This window comes from Echiichthys vipera (assembly GCF_963691815.1).
Source record: "Echiichthys vipera genome assembly, chromosome: 8".
Classification (NCBI taxonomy): Eukaryota; Metazoa; Chordata; class Actinopteri; order Perciformes; family Trachinidae; genus Echiichthys; species Echiichthys vipera.
In genome coordinates this window covers 192,501-210,000 of record NC_139833.1, presented here as the reverse complement: position 1 = coordinate 210,000, position 17,500 = coordinate 192,501, and the positions used below count along the sequence as shown (strand labels likewise).

Genomic DNA, 17,500 nt, shown 5'->3' with positions numbered 1-17,500 from the left:
CACTTTAGCACACGTTTAGTCTCCTAGAGGACACTAACACACGTTTATGCTCCTAGAGGACACTTTAACACACGTTTATGCTCCTAGAGTTCACTTTAGCACACGTTTATGCTCCTAGAGGACACTTTAACACACGTTTATGCTCCTAGAGGACACTTTACCACACGTTTAGTCTCCTAGAGGACACTTTAACACACGTTTATGCTCCTAGAGGACACTTTAACACACGTTTATGCTCCTAGAGGACACTTTAGCACACGTTTATGCTCCTAGAGGACACTTTAGCACACATTTATGCTCCTAGAGGACACTTTAACACACGTTTATGCTCCTAGAGGACACTTTAACACACGTTTATGCTCCTAGAGGACACTTTAGCACACGTTTAGTCTCCTAGAGGACACTTTAACACACGTTTATGCTCCTAGAGGACACTTTAACACACGTTTATGCTCCTAGAGGACACTTTAACACACGTTTATGCTCCTAGAGGACACTTTAGCTCACGTTTATGCTCCTAGAGGAACCTTTAGCACACGTTTATGCTCCTAGAGGACACTTTAGCACACGTTTATGCTCCTAGAGGACACTTTAGCACACGTTTATGCTCCTAGAGGACACTTTAACACACGTTTATGCTCCTAGAGGAACCTTTAGCACACGTTTATGCTCCTAGAGGACACTTTAGCACACGTTTATGCTCCTAGAGGACACTTTAGCACACGTTTATGCTCCTAGAGGACACTTTAACACACGTTTATGCTCCTAGAGGACACTTTAACACACGTTTATGCTCCTAGAGGACACTTTAACACACGTTTATGCTCCTAGAGGACACTTTAGCACACGTTTATGCTCCTAGAGGACACTTTAACACAAGTTTATGCTCCTAGAGGACACTTTAGCACACGTTTATGCTCCTAGAGGAAACTTTAACACACGTTTATGCTCCTAGAGGACACTTTAACACACGTTTATGCTCCTAGAGGACACTTTAGCTCACGTTTATGCTCCTAGAGGAACCTTTAGCACACGTTTATGCTCCTAGAGGACACTTTAGCACACGTTTATGCTCCTAGAGGACACTTTAACACACGTTTATGCTCCTAGAGGACACTTTAGCACACGTTTATGCTCCTAGAGGACACTTTAGCACACGTTTATGCTCCTAGAGGACACTTTAGCACACGTTTAGTCTCCTAGAGGACACTTTAACACACGTTTATGCTCCTAGAGGACACTTTAACACACGTTTATGCTCCTAGAGGACACTTTAACACACGTTTATGCTCCTAGAGGACACTTTAGCACAGGTTTATGCTCCTAGAGGACACTTTAACACACGTTTATGCTTCTAGAGGACACTTTAACACACGTTTATGCTCCTAGAGGACACTTTAGCTCACGTTTATGCTCCTAGAGGACACTTTAACACACGTTTATGCTCCTAGAGGACACTTTAACACACGTTTATGCTCCTAGAGGACACTTTAACACACGTTTATGCTCCTAGAGGACACTTTAACACACGTTTATGCTCCTAGAGGACACTTTAGCACACGTTTATGCTCCTAGAGGACACTTTAGCACACGTTTATGCTCCTAGAGGACACTTTAGCACACGTTTATGCTCCTAGAGGACACTTTAACACACGTTTATGCTCCTAGAGGACACTTTAACACACGTTTATGCTCCTAGAGGACACTTTAGCACACGTTTATGCTCCTAGAGGACACTTTAACACAAGTTTATGCTCCTAGAGGACACTTTAGCACACGTGTCAGACGGTTCTGTGACAGATGTTACATCAGAACCGTGTCAGAGCTGAAACCTTTTCCACCCGTCAATAATGTGATCAATACACACACACACACACACACACACACACACACACGGTGACCCTGTTGTTGTTTGTTTGTTGCCAGGTTACCGTGGACGACGCTCAACTGTCCCATTTGACTCGAGACCGAGTGAAGATTCCTCAGACCCGTCGTCTGCCGAGCCGAGGTCACCTGCTCGCTGTGGTCAGTGGCGTGTTCTGTGCTCGCTGCCTTCACTCACGTACAGGTGTGACCCTCTGATAACGCCGTGTTCATGTTCTCGCCCTCAGGCCGCCACCGCCTCCTCCGACGGGACGCTGACTCTGGATCTGATCCAGGAGGAGGACGCTGCGTCTCTCTCCCACCTCAGCCCGGACTGTCCCAGATCCAGAACGGATGGCGCCCTCTCTGCCAGGACCGCCGAGGCTTGTGGGAAATCCCAGAGCCTTCCCCGCGAGGTGGCGCCGGCGGCGGCGTGGGAGCGGGCGGACCAGACCCCCCAGTCTGGAAAACGGCTGACGACGGCGGAGAAAAACCGCTGCGCCTCCATGGACGAGATCCTGACGCACTCAGAGACTAAATCCTCCAAGAACAGGACGGCGGCGGCGATGACGGGGACGCGTTCGCTGGCCTCAACGCCGACCGGAACCGTGGCGCCCGTCAGCCGGCTGCAGGAGCTGATCAGCCAGAAGCTGGAGAGGACGGAGCGGCTGCTGACGGAGGTGCGAGGCGAGGCCGAGGAGCGAGGGAGGACGAAGGGGAAGGACTCCACCGAAGGCGCAGAAGCCGAGAGACTCCTGAAGGAGGCGGCGGCGGCGTGGAGCCAGGCGCAGGAAGTGCTGGAGGAGGTGAAGGAGCTGAGGGCGTTGTACCGACAGCTGGACTCCCCCTCCAACAGCACCAAGCCAAACGCAGACCGCAAGAGCCTGATGTGAGCGCGGTGGGACTGACCCGTTCTGGGAACGCCACCGCGCTCCACGCCGCTTTTGCTTCTGTTTGTGTTTGTTGGACTTCAGACGAAGCTGCTGAGAACTGGATCGACCACTTTAAGTTATTGGAAACATTCAGGGTTTGGGTTTCAGCCGTCAGGAGGAACCGGGGCGCCCTGAGGCGGCTCGGGAGGAACCGGGGCGTCCTGAGGCGGCTCGGGAGGAACCGGGGCTTCCTGAGGCGGCTCGGGAGGAACCGGGGCTTCCTGAGGCGGCTCGGGAGGAACCGGGGCGTCCTGAGGCGGCTCGGGAGGAACCGGGGCGTCCTGAGGCGGCTCGGGAGGAACCGGGGCGTCCTGAGGCGGCTCGGGAGGAACCGGGGCGTCCTGAGGAGGCTCGGGAGGAACCGGGGCGTCCTGAGGCGGCTCGGGAGGAACCGGGGCGTCCTGAGGCGGCTCGGGAGGAACCGGGGCGTCCTGAGGCGGCTCAGGAGGAACCGCGCTGCCGTCACGGTCGCATCAGGGAAGTCAAGACTCTTAAAGTAGCGTCTCAAACACAATCGGTACCTTTAATCTGACGCTTCATCAACGAGAGAGAAAATGTGCCAAGACGAGAGTTCAGAGACGAGAGTTCAGAGACGAGAGTTCACAGACGAGAGTTCAGACGAGACTTTAAAGGTCAGTGACGTCAGAAGCACTTCCTGTTTGTGTGCGAACAGGAAGTGAATCTTTGGATGATGTTCCTGAGGCGGACCCAGACTCTGCAGGTGGTTCTGGTTCCTCCGGCTCCTCTCGTCTGATTCGCTCCAAAGGTTTCAGGAGCTGGAGCCAATCAGGTTTCATCGCTGTGACGTAGCTGAGCAGCGACTGTTGTGGTTCAACAACAATGGCGTCTCCCACGGAGGAAGCAGACGCCAACATGGCTGCTGCTGTTTCACCGTGTTCCCAATGAGTCTCAGACCCGTCTGAACCCGTCACAGACCCGTCTGAACCCGTCTCAGACCCGTCTGAACCCGTCTCAGACCCGTCTGAACCCGTCAGACCCGTCTGAACCCGTCACAGACCCGTCTGAACCCGTCACAGACCCGTCTGAACTCGTCACAGACCCGTCACAGACCCGTCTGAACCCGTCTCAGACCCGTCTGAACCCGTCACAGACCCGTCTGAACCCGTCTCAGACCCGTCTGAACCTGTCTGAACCCGTCTCAGACCCGTCTGATCTGAAGGGGAATCTGGCGTCCGACGGGAGCGTCAGGACAGCGAGGAGCAGAGGGAAGTTCTTTTTGTTTGTTTGTTTGTGTTTGTAGTTTGGGGGGAGGGGCCTGTGCAGCTGTGCGTTGTGGTGCATTATGGGAGTTGAAGTCACTTTCTGCCTTTTCTCCAGATTAGAGACGTTTGTCACACTCAGACGCCAGAGGGGCTGATGGGAAATGTAGTCTGCTGTGATCTGTTCATGTGCTCAAATAAAAGCTGCTGACTGAACCTGGATCAGTGTGTGTGTGTGTGTCTCTGTGTGTGTGTGTGAAGCTACCCTGCGTTAGCTCCTAAAGCTACCCTGTGTTAGCTCCTGCAGCTACCCTGTGTTAGCTCCTGCAGCTACCCTGTGTTAGCTCCTGAAGCTAACCTGTGTTAGCTCCTGATGCTACCCTGTGAGACGAAAACGTCCAAACCCCAAAGTGACACAATAACAAAGTGAGTCAGTGACGGAGGAGCAGACGTTCTGGTGCAAACAGACTGAACTGGTTCTGGTTCTGGTCCAAACCCAAACTCTCCCAAAGCATCATGGGAAGTGGAGTCTGGTGAGAGCGTAAACATGTGACTGAGAACGAGTCGAAGACAAAGAAGAAGAAAACTCGAAGCTTCAGCTTTGACATGCAAACACCATGCAAACCTTAGTCCACACGTTTCCATGGTGACGGAGCCGCAGGTGCAGGGGGCGGGGCTTCAGCACCTGCACACAACAACAGGTACACAACACCACAACAACAGCAGGTACACAAAGAGACCAGGTACACACCAACAGCAGGTACACAACAACAGCAGGTACACAAAGAGACCAGGTACACAACACCACAACAACAGCAGGTACACAAAGAGACCAGGTACACAACACCACAACAACAGCAGGTACACAAAGAGACCAGGTACACAACAACAGCAGGTACACAACAACAGCAGGTACACAACAACACAACAACAGCAGGTACACAAAGAGACCAGGTACACAACAACAGCAGGTACACAAAGAGACCAGGTACACAACAACACAACAGCCGGTATACAACAACACAACAAGAGCAGGTACACAACAACACACCAACAGCAGGTACACAACAACACACCAACAGCAGGTACACAACAACAGCAGGTACACAAAGAGACCAGGTACACAACAACACAACAACAGCAGGTACACAACAACAGCAGGTACACAACAACAGCAGGTACACAACAACACAACAACAGCAGGTACACAACAACACACCAACAGCAGAGAGAGCAGGAAGTCAAATTGATGAAAAATGACTAAAAAGATCAAAATAAACGTCTGTTGTTTCTTTAATCTTCAGATTCAAAGACTCAAGTCTTTGAATCACAGGCGAGTCTTTGAATCTCGGGCGAGTCTTTGAATCACGGACGAGTCTTTGAATCACGGACGAGTCTTTGAATCACGGGCGAGTCTTTGAATCTCGGGCGAGTCTTTGAATCACGGGCGAGTCTTTGAATCACGGACGAGTCTTTGAATCACGGACGAGTCTTTGAATCACGGACGAGTCTTTGAATCACGGGCGAGTCTTTGAATCTCGGGCGAGTCTTTGTGACGCGGGCGAGTCTTTGAATCACAGGCGAGTCTTTGAATCACGGACGAGTCTTTGAATCACGGGCGAGTCTTTGAATCACGGACGAGTCTTTGAATCACGGGCGAGTCTTTGAATCACAGGCGAGTCTTTGAATCACGGGCGAGTCTTTGAATCTCGGGCGAGTCTTTGTGACGCGGGCGAGTCTTTGAATCACAGGCGAGTCTTTGAATCACGGACGAGTCTTTGAATCACGGGCGAGTCTTTGAATCACGGACGAGTCTTTGAATCACGGGCGAGTCTTTGAATCTCGGGCGAGTCTTTGAATCTCGGGCGAGTCTTTGTGTCTTTGTCTCGCTCCACACACAGAACCTTCGTCCAGTTTGAGAGCGACGCTTTCTTGTTGTTCTCAATGTTTTCCTGTTTGGAACAAGAGGTCAGTGCTGATGCTAAAGGAAGCTAATGCTAGCTCCTGTCCTGATGCTAAAGGAAGCTAATGCTAGCTCCTGTCCTGATGCTAAAGGAAGCTAATGCTAACTCCTGTCCTGATGCTAAAGGAAGCTAATGCTAGCTTCTGTTCCTGTGCTAAAGGAGCTAATGCTAGCTTCTGTCCTGATGCTAAAGGAAGCTATTGCTAGCTCCTGTCCTGATGCTAAAGGAAGCTAATGCTAGCTCCTGTCCTAATGCTAAAGGAAGCTAATGCTAGCTTCTGTTTCTATGCTAAAGGAGCTAATGCTAGCTTCTGTCCTGATGCTAAAGGAAGCTAATGCTAGCTCCTGTCCTGATGCTAAAGGAAGCTAATGTTAGCTCCTGTCCTGATGCTAAAGGAAGCTAATGCTAACTCCTGTCCTGATGCTAAAGGAAGCTAATGCTAGCTTCTGTTCCTATGCTAAAGGAGCTAATGCTAGCTTCTGTCCTGATGCTAAACAAAGCTAATGTTAGCTCCTGTTCTGATGCTATACAAGGCTAATGCTAGCTGTTGTCCTGGTGCTAAACCAAGCTAATGCTAGCTCCTGTCCTGATGCTAAAGAAGGCTAATGCTAGCTCCTGTCCTGATGCTAAAAGAAGCTAATTCTAGCTTCTGTCATGGGGACAGAAGCTAATCTTAGCTAAATGAAGCTAAGATTAGCTTCTGTCCTGATGCTAAATAAAGCTAACATTAGCTCCTGTCCCCATGCTAATTGAAGCTAATGCTAGCTCCTGTCCCAATGCTAAATGGAGCTAACGTTAGCTCCTGTCCCCATGCTAAACAAAACTTACTCTAGCTTCTGTCCTGTTGCCATGTTTAAATGACCCCGTGTAAATGACCTAAAATGGAGCTAACGTTAGCTTCTGTCCTGATGAAGGTAATGCTAGCTCCTGTCCCAATGCTAAATTAAGCCAACATTAGCTCCTGTCCCCATGCTAAATGAAGCTAGCGCTAGCTCCTGTCCTGATGCTTATTGAAGCTAACGTTAGCTCCTGTCCCCATGCTTATTGAAGCTAACGCTAGCTCCTGTCCTGATGCTAAACAAAGCTAGCGTTAGCTCGTGTAGACCCGTAGCCCTCCGTGTTGAAGGAGTCAGATGCTGACGGTTGATGCAGGTCGTCTCTTTTAATGTCGCGACAGAACGAGTTCAGGAGTTTGGTACAAAACATTTCAAAGTCTCATAAATACAAACGTGACACTTGGAACCAACCAAAGGGTGTAAACACACACACACACACACAGAGAGAGAGACACACACACACACACACACACACAGACACACACACACACACTGAGACACACACACACACACTGAGACACACCCACACACTGAGACACACCCACACACTCACACACACATGCATTAGACACGCAGCTCCCAAGATGGCCGCCGCGCTGAACAGCAGCGACCAATCAGGCGCCTGCTACCCGGATGCTTTCCACCGTGGCGGCGTGTTCGTCAGAGCGCTGTCAATAACATTTGGTCCAATCACAACACTTGAGTTCATCAGCTGATCTGTGATGTCACCAGGGAAACAGTGACATCATCAGCGACATGGCGGCGTTGGTTTGTCGTGAGTGTGTTTGTTTGTGGATCCTGAACCTGCGGCGGCGCCCGGCGGGAGAAGGGGGCGGAGCTACTCGTCATCATCGTCGTCACCGTCGTCGTCTGCGTCTCTCTTCCTCTTCTCGCCCTGAGCGTCTGCGGCGTCCACGTCTGACACACGGACGCCACGTTAGCGTCACAGTTATTTAATAAAATAACAGGAAATGAAATGATTTTCAAAATAAAAGCCAAACCTCCGTCCTCCTCTTCGTCATCGTCCTCTTCCTCCACGTAATCACCGTCGTCTTCCTCGTCCTGAGAGAAGAAGAGCACAGTCAGTGTGTGTGTGTGTGTCCCTGTGTGTGTGTGTGTGTGCGTGCCTGTGTGTGTGTGTCTCTGTGTGTGTGTGTCTGTGTGTGTGTCCCTGTGTGTGTGTGTGTGTGTGTGTGTGTCTATGTGTGTGTGTGTGTGTGTGTGTGTGTGTCCCTGTGTGTGTCTGTGTGTGTGTGTGTCTGTGTGTGTGTGTGTCCCTGTGTGTGTGTGTCTGTGTGTGTGTGTGTCCCTGTGTGTGTGTGTCTGTGTGTGTGTCCCTGTGTGTCTGTGTGTGTGTGTGTCCCTGTGTGTGTGTGTGTGTGTGTGTGTGTCCCTGTGTGTGTGTGTCTGTGTGTGTGTCCCTGTGTGTCTGTGTGTGTGTGTGTCCCTGTGTGTGTGTGTGTGTCCCTGTGTGTGTGTGTGTGTCCCTGTGTGTGTCCCTGTGTGTGTGTGTGCGTGCCTGTGTCAGTGTGTGTGTGAGTCTGTGTGTGTGTGTGTCTGTGTGTGTGTGTGAGTCTGTGTGTGTGTGTGTGTGTCCCTGTGTGTGTGTCCCTGTGTGTGTGTGTCTGTGTGTGTGTGTCCCTGTGTGTCTGTGTGTGTGTGTGTCCCTGTGTGTGTGTGTGTGTCCCTGTGTGTGTGTGTGTCCCTGTGTGTGTCCCTGTGTGTGTGTGTGCGTGCCTGTGTCAGTGTGTGTGTGAGTCTGTGTGTGTGTGTGTGTGTGTGTGTGTCTGTGTGTGTGTGTCTATGTGTGTGTGTGTGTGTGAGTCTGTGTGTGTGTGTGTCCCTGTGTGTGTGTGTCTCTGTGTGTGTGTCTGTGTGTGTGTGTGTGTCTCTGTGTGTGTGTGTGTCCCTGTGTGTGTGTCTCTGTGTGTGTGTGTGTGAATGTGTCTATGTGTGTGTGTGTGTGTGTGTCCCTGTGTGTGTGTGTGTGTGCATGTGTGTGTGTGTGTCCCTGTGTGTCCCTGTGTGTGTGTGTGTGTGTGTGTGTGTGTGTGTGTGTGTGTCCCTGTGTGTGTGTGTGTGTGTGTGTGTCGGAGCCCCGTTGTGACACGCTGGTCTCACCTGGATCTCGTCCTTCATCAGGTAGGACAGACCGACCTCGTCGCCCTCAGAGCTGTCGTCTTCGTCCTCTTCATCATCGTCATCGTCGTCGTCGTCATGGGGACCGGCTTCATCGTCATCGTCTGGAACAATGAAGAATATTGATTTGAAGACGAGTCGTCAAAGAGCTCAGAGGAACTTTGGACTAACACACACGGAGGCACAGTGGGAGGGCGCTCTAACCTGTGACGGAGGCACAGTGGGAGGGCGCTCTAACCTGTGACGGAGGCACAGTGGGAGGGCGCTCTAACCTGTGACGGAGGCACAGCGGGAGGGCGCTCTAACCTGTGACGGAGGCACAGCGGGAGGGCGCTCTAACCTGTGACGGAGGCACAGCGGGAGGGCGCTCTAACCTGTGACGGAGGCACAGCGGGAGGGCGCTCTAACCTGTGACGGACGCACAGCGGGAGGGCGCTCTAACCTGTGACGGAGAAACAGTGGGAGGGGCTCTAACCTGTGACGGACGCACAGTGGGAGGGCGCTCTAACCTGTGACGGAGGCACAGTGGGAGGGCCCTCTAACCTGTGACGGAGGCACAGCGGGAGGGCGCTCTAACCTGTGACGGACGCACAGCGGGAGGGCGCTCTGACCTGTGACGGAGGCACAGCGGGAGGGCGCTCTGACCTGTGACGGAGGCACAGCGGGAGGGCGCTCTGACCTGTGACGGAGGCACAGCGGGAGGGCGCTCTGACCTGTGACGGAGGCACAGCGGGAGGGCGCTCTAACCTGTGACAGAGGCACAGCGGGAGGGCGCTCTAACCTGTGACAGAGGCACAGTGGGAGGGCGCTCTGACCTGTGACGGAGGCACAGTGGGAGGGCGCTCTGAGTGACCACATGATAAGGAGCATCGAACAGACGCTCCAGTGGAGGCGGGGCTCACGCTCTGCATCCATCAGGTGGAGCTGCTCTAAAGGGAACGTCACCAACAGTCAGGGGAGCTCGTCTCATTGATGTGTTCATGTTGGACTCTCTGGCTGCTGCTCTGTTCCCGTGTTCTGCTGCGTGACTAACGAGTGGAAACTCTGCGTCGTCTCTGAACAGGAGCCATTTTACAAACACACACACATGGAAATGACACAGTGGTGTATCTCCACATGCACCGCGCGTTACTTCTTCTTCTGCGGGGAAACAGAGTCGCTGCTGCTGCTCACCGTGGTTACGACACCTGCTGTGGCTTTGGTCCGTGTGTAAGGAGCCGGGTTATGAGGCGACTGAGACGTGAGGAGGGTTCAGGTGCAGAACACACGGAACTACTTTAATAAGTGTTAAAACAACGACGTCATTATGGTTTAATGAAGAGTTTCATCTTTAAATGATTATTATTAAATAAAGGGTTTTATTGGTGATTGGCCCTGGGCTGTGATTGGCCCTGGGCTGTGATTGGCCCTGGGCTGTGATTGGCCCCTGGGCTGTGATTGGCCCTGGGCTGTGATTGGCCCCTGGGCTGTGATTGGCCCTGGGCTGTGATTGGCCCTGGGCTGTGATTGGCCCCTGGGCTGTGATTGGCCCCTGGGCTGTGATTGGCCCTGGGCTGTGATTGGCCCCTGGGCTGTGATTGGCCCTGGGCTGTGATTGGCCCTGGGCTGTGATTAGCCCTGGCCTGTGATTGGCCGTGGGCTGTGATTAGCCCCTGGCCTGTGATTAGCCCTGGGCTGTGATTGGCCCCTGGCCTGTGATTGGCCGTGGGCTGTGATTGGCCCTGGGCTGTGATTGGCCCCTGGGCTGTGATTGGCCCCTGGCCTGTGATTGGCCCCTGGCCTGTGATTGGCCCCTGGCCTGTGATTGGCCCTGGGCTGTGATTGGCCCTGGGCTGTGATTGGCCCTGGGCTGTGATTGGCCCTGGGCTGTGATTGGCCCTGGGCTGTGATTGGCGGTGGCGGTGGCGTCTCACCGTCGTGGTCGTCGTCCTCAGAGTCAGGCAGCTCGTTGTCGTCTTCGTCGTATCCGTCCAGAAACGTGAGCTGAGGCAGAAGCTCGAAGACGCTCGAGTTGTAGTCGTCCAGAGTCGACACCTCACAGCTGAACAGGTACAAGGTTCTAAGGTTCTTCAGGTTCTTCTGCAACAGAACACGGAGAACGTTCACAACACGGAGAACGTTCACAACACAGAACACGGAGAACGTTCACAACACAGGACACGGAGAACGTTCACAACACAGGACACGGAGAACGTTCACAACACAGAACACGGAGAACGTTCACAACACAGGACACGGAGAACGTTCACAACACAGGACACGGAGAACGTTCACAACACAGGACACGGAGAACGTTCACAACACGGAGAACGTTCACAACACAGAACATGGAGAACGTTCACAACACAGAACACGGAGAACGTTCACAACACAGAACATGGAGAACGTTCACAACACAGGACACGGAGAACGTTCACAACACAGGACACGGAGAACGTTCACAACACAGAACACGGAGAACGTTCACAACACAGGACACGGAGAACGTTCACAACACAGGACACGGAGAACGTTCACAACACAGAGCACGGAGAACGTTCACAACACAGGACACGGAGAACGTTCACAACACAGGACACGGAGAACGTTCACAACACAGAACACGGAGAACGTTCACAACACAGGACACGGAGAACGTTCACAACACAGAACACGGAGAACGTTCACAACACAGGACACGGAGAACGTTCACAACACAGGACACGGAGAACGTTCACAACACAGGACACGGAGAACGTGATGTCATGACGTAATGAGGCAGTGATGTCATGATGTAATGAGGCGGTGATGTCATGACTCAGTGATGTCACGGTGACCTCACCAGCGTCTGGAGGCTGCTCAGCTCTTTGATCTTGTTCCCGCTCAGGTTCAGGTGCGTCAGGTTTGGACACTTCTCTGCCAGAGCGTCCAGACCTCCAGAGATGATGTTATCACTCACCTCCAGCTGAAACACACACACACACACACACACACGTCAGCGCCTCAGGAACAGCACGCAGCGCTGCGTTGTGGGAACAGGAAGTGTGCGTCTGACCTTGTGCAGTTTGGGCAGTGAGGGCAGCTTGGCGAGCGACGTGAGGCCGACGTTGACCATGCTGAGGATCTCCAGCTGCGTGAACTCGTCCGTCAGACCCTCCACCTCCCCGTCACTGGAGCGGCAGTTATCCACCACCAGCTCCGCCACCTCAACAACACAACAACAACACAACACAGCGTCATCAACAACAACACGTCATCAACAACAACAACGCATCATCACCCTGGCAGCAGACGAGTCTCTGCGTTTGGTTTTATGTCATAAACGTCGTTTTTGAACCTGCGCGTTTCTTTCATCGCTAATTTCTTGTGGACGTAGTTCAAAGTCACACTGTGCGACGGTAAACTGTTGTTTCCATGGAGACGTGAGCAGCTGACGGAGCTGTTGTTATGGGCGACCGAGGTGCAGACTTCACTTCCTGTGTGTCTCACACAACAACGACCACATGTTGCTGTTTTTTATCCATGAGTGACGAAAAACAACTAAACTAAACTTTATTCATCAGAAACATTACAAACATCTTCAGACGACAACAGAAACTTAATAAAGTCAGAATATTTAAGGCGTTCTTTGTCCACGTGAAGGAAGCCGCCGCTGTTCTTCAAGATTCAAGATTCAAGATTCAAGAAGCTTTATTTATCCCGAGGGAAATTATTGTGCAACAGTTTCATACAAAGGCAGAAAAGGATCAGAGTAACAATAAGCATAAACATAAATCAAATCAAAATAAAGCTAACGTCAGATGTTTCCAGCCCTGTGATTGGCTGGAACGGCCTTCCTGTCAGGAGCGCGGGCGCCGCCTGCTGCTGCGGCGTGAGGAGGATTTTACAGTTTCATGCGGACGAGGCGTTAAAACAACAATAAACCAGGAAGTAACGGCACCCACAACAACAACAAACGGAGGGAGGGCGTCCCCATGGCAACCAGCATCACCCTGTGTGACTCATCACTTGGCAGCAAACCTGGCAACCCGACTGCTGGAGTTCTTTTTTGTTGTTGCAACTGCGATCATGAGACACTAGAGGGAGCTGTTCATTCATTCTACTGACTCATATGAACACACACACACACACGCGCGCGCGCGCGCACACACGCACACACACACACACACACACACTTCGTGTTTTCACCAAACTACTGTCGTAAAAAGGTGAAATCTCATTTACGGCCGCGGCGCTTTGCCGCCGCCACAGCGGGGGGAGCGGGCGGGAACAGCGGGCGGACCCCGGCCCTGGGGCTCGGTCCGGGGCCAAAGGAAGCACCGTGGACGGGTCGAGTGTGAGCCGAAGAGACCGGAAGGACCCGAGGAACTGTTAAAAACGTTTATATCGAGCAGTGGGAGAAAATTTACTCGGTTTATGAACAAGTGAATTTATAATCGGCTGGTTTTAAAATGGAGGCTGGTTTGGTTTAAGCACCGCGGGACTATTTAACGGTTAAAAGGGAGGATTTAAAACAGATATCTCACACACACACACACACACATATATATGACACACACACACATATGAGAGAAACACACACACACACATAGATGAGACACACACACACACACACACTCGGCTCCGTCCGCGGGAGCTTCCTCCATGTTGGAGCCGCGAACACGAAGAAGAAGAAGTTTCCTGGGTCAAAATGTCGGATAACACTCGACGTTTCGCGCCTCCAGCGTCGTGTCCTTGGCCCGCCGGCTCCCCCGTTAATAAATAATAATAATAATATATATGTGTGTGTGTGTGTGTGTGTAGAGAGGCGGGTGTGTGGCCGCTCACCTCCGCAGGGCTCCGGTCCCTCAGCTCCAGGCTCACCCGCTTCTTCATCTCCATGTTGCCGCAGAAACAGGAGATTAATCCGCGGCTGCTTCACAACAACAGATGCCCACAGATCACTAAACCGCCATGTTCGCTCGCGCCCGACCTCCGCGCTGAGGCCACGCCCCCTCCTTCCTAACGTCTCCACATACTCGTCTCCCATTGGTCCGGTGACGATCCACTCACGGAGCCCCTCCCCCCAGCAGCTCATTATGCGAAGCTCTTCTCCACGATTGGTTGAGACTGCGAAGGCGTTACGTGGTTGTGACCAATGAGAAGGCGAGGATGAAACATTTAAACTTTAGACCCGCCCACTCTTTGTCCTCATTGGCGCCATGTTTTCAGCCTTCAACAGCAGAGGACTGTTATTACGTCATTATTATTATTAATATATTATTAACATTATTAATATTATAACAGCAGAGGACTGTTATTACGTCATTATTATTATTATTAATATTATTATTATTATTAATATAACAGCAGAGGACTGTTATTACGTCATTATTATTATTATTAATATTATTATTATTATTATTATTATTATTATAACAGCAGAAGACTGTTATTACATCATTATTATTATTATTAATATTATTATTATTATTATTATTATTATTATAACAGCAGAAGACTGTTATTACATCATTATTGTTATAGTCATTATTATTATTATAATTATACCCATACATATAAATAAACAACATTATTATTATAATTATTATTATTATACACACATGTAAACATAATTATTATTATCATAAAAATAAATAAACATTATTTTTATTGTTATACTGTAAAGATCTGGCTCTGTCAGTTCCTCCTCTCCTTCGTCCTGTGTGTGTGTGTGTGTGTGTGTGTGTGTGTGTGTATGTGTGTGTGTGTGTGTGTGTGTCTCCCTCTGTCTGTGTTTCCCTGCGTGTGCGTCCCCCTGTCTGTCTGTAGGTGCGGTAGGCGTTCCCCATAGCTGCAGCCTGTTAGCTGCTTACACGACCACCTTAAAGCCTGAGGCTGGCAGCGATGCAGCGCCGGACCCTCGTCGACCCGACCTTGGTAACACTCTTCCCCGTGGACCTGCGTTCTCCATCTCGTAGTGATTTTCACGCTCCCCGTTGTAAACTTACTAATCGTGTTTGTGTTCCCGCGTTCCCGTGTTCCCGTCCGTCTCCCCGTTCCTGTATCTCCGTGTTTGTTCAGTTTGTCTTGTGTTTGTTTATCTGTCGTGTTTTTTCCGTTTGTATTTATTAAACGTTTTATTTGTAACTTTCTTTCGTCTGCGTTGAGTTATTTCTGACAGTAAACATTAACATAAATAAATATTATTAATCATATTCTTCAGTTTTATTATTTGATGTTTTAATAAATAAAAATCATAATTAAACAAAATAAAGACGCAGCAGAATCAGAGACGTTTTATTTTGAAAAAACGTGGCTACAGTCACTGATCCTTTCAGTATAAAAGCCTCAAATATAAAACGTGATAAAAAAACAGCGACAGAATAAATAATGATGCAAGCAAACAGGAAGTGATGTCATCAGGAGCAGGAAGTGGATCTTTGGCACAATAATATAAACAAAGACTGATGTTTGTGATGATGACGTCATTAAAGGCTCAGTTCATAAAACAACTTTATATTTAAATATAATATTAATAAAGTGTGAACTGACCCTTTAATGAGACGCTGTGATTGGCCCATCGTCTGAACCAATGAGCTGCTGCGTGTTTGTTTTCACCTGTGTGACGAGGTGGGCGGGGCTTCTTCTCTCAGCTGTGATTGGCCGTCCTGTGAGCTCAACCCCGCCCCCACACACACGTGCGCCCGTGTCAGAGCGGCGAGCATTGGCGTGGCGGCAGGGCCAGGGCGAGCGTTGCCGTGGCGGCAGGGCTCACGGCGAGCGTTGCCGTGGCGGCAGGGCTCAGGGCGAGCGTTGCCGTGGCGGCAGGGCGTTCAGCACGTGGTCGAGCAGCTGCAGCGCCCGGTGCAGGTGCACCTCCAGCCAGCAGGGCGTGTCCTCGATGCTGCGGCGCGGGGAATCGAACCCCCAACCTTTCACCAAGCTCAGGCGCACCATGCACAGGCGCCGCAGGTCGTCCACGCCCAGACCCACTGATGCACCCGTACACACACCTGAGGAGGACAAGACACAGAGTCACACACACACACACACACACACACACACACACACACTCAGCTGTACTCACCAGCTGCGTCCCCCCCCTCACCGCTCAGTCCAGGAATCGAACCAACGACCTCGGCCTGAGACGCTCCAGCTGCCTGCTGCTGCATCTGTCTGTGACACTGTCTGAGGTCAAAGACCTGAGGGACAGACAGGTGAGAGAGAGACAGGTGAGAGAGACAGACAGGTGAGAGACAGACAGGTGGGAGACAGACAGGTGAGAGACAGACAGGTGAGAGAGAGACAGACAGGTGAGGGACAGTCAGGTGGGAGACAGACAGGTGAGAGACAGACAGGTGAGGGAGAGACAGGTGAGAGACAGACAGGTGAGAGACAGACAGGTGAGAGAGAGAGAGACAGGTGAGAGACAGACAGGTGAGAGACAGACAGGTGAGAGACAGACAGGTGAGAGAGAGACAGACAGGTGAGGGACAGTCAGGTGGGAGACAGACAGGTGAGAGACAGACAGGTGAGGGAGAGACAGGTGAGAGACAGACAGGTGAGAGACAGACAGGTGAGGGAGAGACAGGTGAGAGACAGACAGGTGAGAGACAGACAGGTGAGAGACAGACAGGTGAGGGACAGACAGGTGCACCTTGATGTAGGCCCCGGGGTAGATCTTGTGGACGCCGTCCCCCGGCGCTCGTCCCGCCTCCCTGTCCAGGTACAGACTCTGGACGAAGACGGAGTGGTCGCTAAGGCAACGCATCCACACGTCCCCCTCCCCCCGGCACTCCAGCTGGACCCCCCGCCCGATGTGCAGCCTGCAGACAGACAGACAGGAGACGCAGGGACATCAGGACAGAGGGACAGACAGGACGGGGGACAGACAGGACGGGGGACAGAGGGACAGACAGGAGAGGGACAGAGGGACAGACAGGAGAGGGACAGAGGGACAGACAGGACGGGGGACAGACAGGACGGGGGACTGAGGGGCGACCTGGCGCGGTGGCTGGCGGCGGTGCGGTGCACGTTGCTCAGCTGTCCCAGGCAGAAGCGGTCTCCTCCTGAAGGGTCCACGTATCCGTCCACCGTCACCAGGGGACAAGTGGACTGGACCTTAAACATCTCCCCCACCTGCACGTCCAGCTCAAAGTAGGACAGGGAGCACCAGAACTCTGGACCTGGGACACGGGACAGGAGACAGGAGAGAGGGGACCGGTACCGACACGTTGGGACGGTTATGGACAGCTTTGGACATTAGTGGACACAGTCGTGGACACAGTCGTGGACACAGTCGTGGACACAGTCGTGGACGCCTGTACCTGGGTGGTTGGACACTGGCTGTGGGTACGGAGCAGGACTGTGATGCTGTGACCCTGCAGAGACAGACAGACTCAGTAAGACGCACCAGTGGACAGAGGGACAGTGGGCAGGGGGACAGTGGACAGGGGGACAGTGGACAGGGCGCAGGGGGACAGTGGACAGGGGGACGTACAGAAGTGAGTGTTGGGGGCGTGGTGATGATGATGTAATGGAGGCTGCTGCTGGCTCCGCCCACTCTGTCCTGCAGGGCTGTAGGA

The 17,500-nt window shown here is 51.9% G+C and overlaps 3 protein-coding genes across 3 annotated transcripts in view; 1 reads left to right on the top strand and 2 right to left on the bottom strand.

Moving 5' to 3' along the window:
• Positions 1-2,907, top strand: part of plekho1b (pleckstrin homology domain containing, family O member 1b) — an 11,275-nt gene extending 8,368 nt beyond the window's left edge. Inside the window, exons 5-6 of the mRNA XM_083918339.1 lie at positions 1,927-2,025; positions 2,112-2,907. Coding sequence (XP_083774465.1) covers positions 1,927-2,025; positions 2,112-2,756 — 744 coding nt within the window. The 3' untranslated portion in view covers positions 2,757-2,907. The remainder of the gene's footprint in view (positions 1-1,926; positions 2,026-2,111) is intronic.
• A 4,214-nt stretch (positions 2,908-7,121) lies between these two features.
• On the bottom strand, positions 7,122-13,897 carry LOC310950500 (acidic leucine-rich nuclear phosphoprotein 32 family member D-like). The gene is made up of 7 exons (XM_083918343.1): positions 13,761-13,897; positions 11,989-12,138; positions 11,776-11,898; positions 10,868-11,033; positions 8,937-9,058; positions 7,817-7,877; positions 7,122-7,733 (listed from the first exon to the last, which is right to left on the bottom strand). Exons 1-7 carry the CDS (start codon positions 13,812-13,814, stop codon positions 7,654-7,656), a joined length of 756 nt encoding a protein of 251 aa, XP_083774469.1. The 5' UTR covers positions 13,815-13,897; the 3' UTR covers positions 7,122-7,653.
• A 1,438-nt stretch (positions 13,898-15,335) lies between these two features.
• The window catches only part of LOC310950490 (mothers against decapentaplegic homolog 4-like), a 6,215-nt gene continuing 4,050 nt past the window's right edge, over positions 15,336-17,500 (bottom strand). Inside the window, exons 6-11 of the mRNA XM_083918329.1 lie at positions 17,416-17,500; positions 17,243-17,296; positions 16,918-17,101; positions 16,573-16,741; positions 16,003-16,117; positions 15,336-15,928 (exon numbers count right to left, since the gene is read on the bottom strand). The exon at positions 17,416-17,500 is cut by the window's right edge and continues 26 nt beyond it. Of these exons, the coding sequence (XP_083774455.1) occupies positions 15,717-15,928; positions 16,003-16,117; positions 16,573-16,741; positions 16,918-17,101; positions 17,243-17,296; positions 17,416-17,500 (819 nt within the window). The 3' untranslated portion in view covers positions 15,336-15,716. The remainder of the gene's footprint in view (positions 15,929-16,002; positions 16,118-16,572; positions 16,742-16,917; positions 17,102-17,242; positions 17,297-17,415) is intronic.

Coding starts and splice junctions, on each gene's coding strand:
- LOC310950500 (XM_083918343.1), bottom strand. CDS start 13,814: ATGGAGATGAAGAAGCGGGTGAGCCTGGAGCTGAGGGACCGGAGCCCT. Junction 11,899..11,988: donor CACTGCCCAAACTGCACAAG/GTCAGACGCACA, acceptor TGTGTGTTTCAG/CTGGAGGTGAGTGATAACAT. Junction 7,734..7,816: donor TGACGAAGAGGAGGACGGAG/GTTTGGCTTTTA, acceptor TCCGTGTGTCAG/ACGTGGACGCCGCAGACGCT.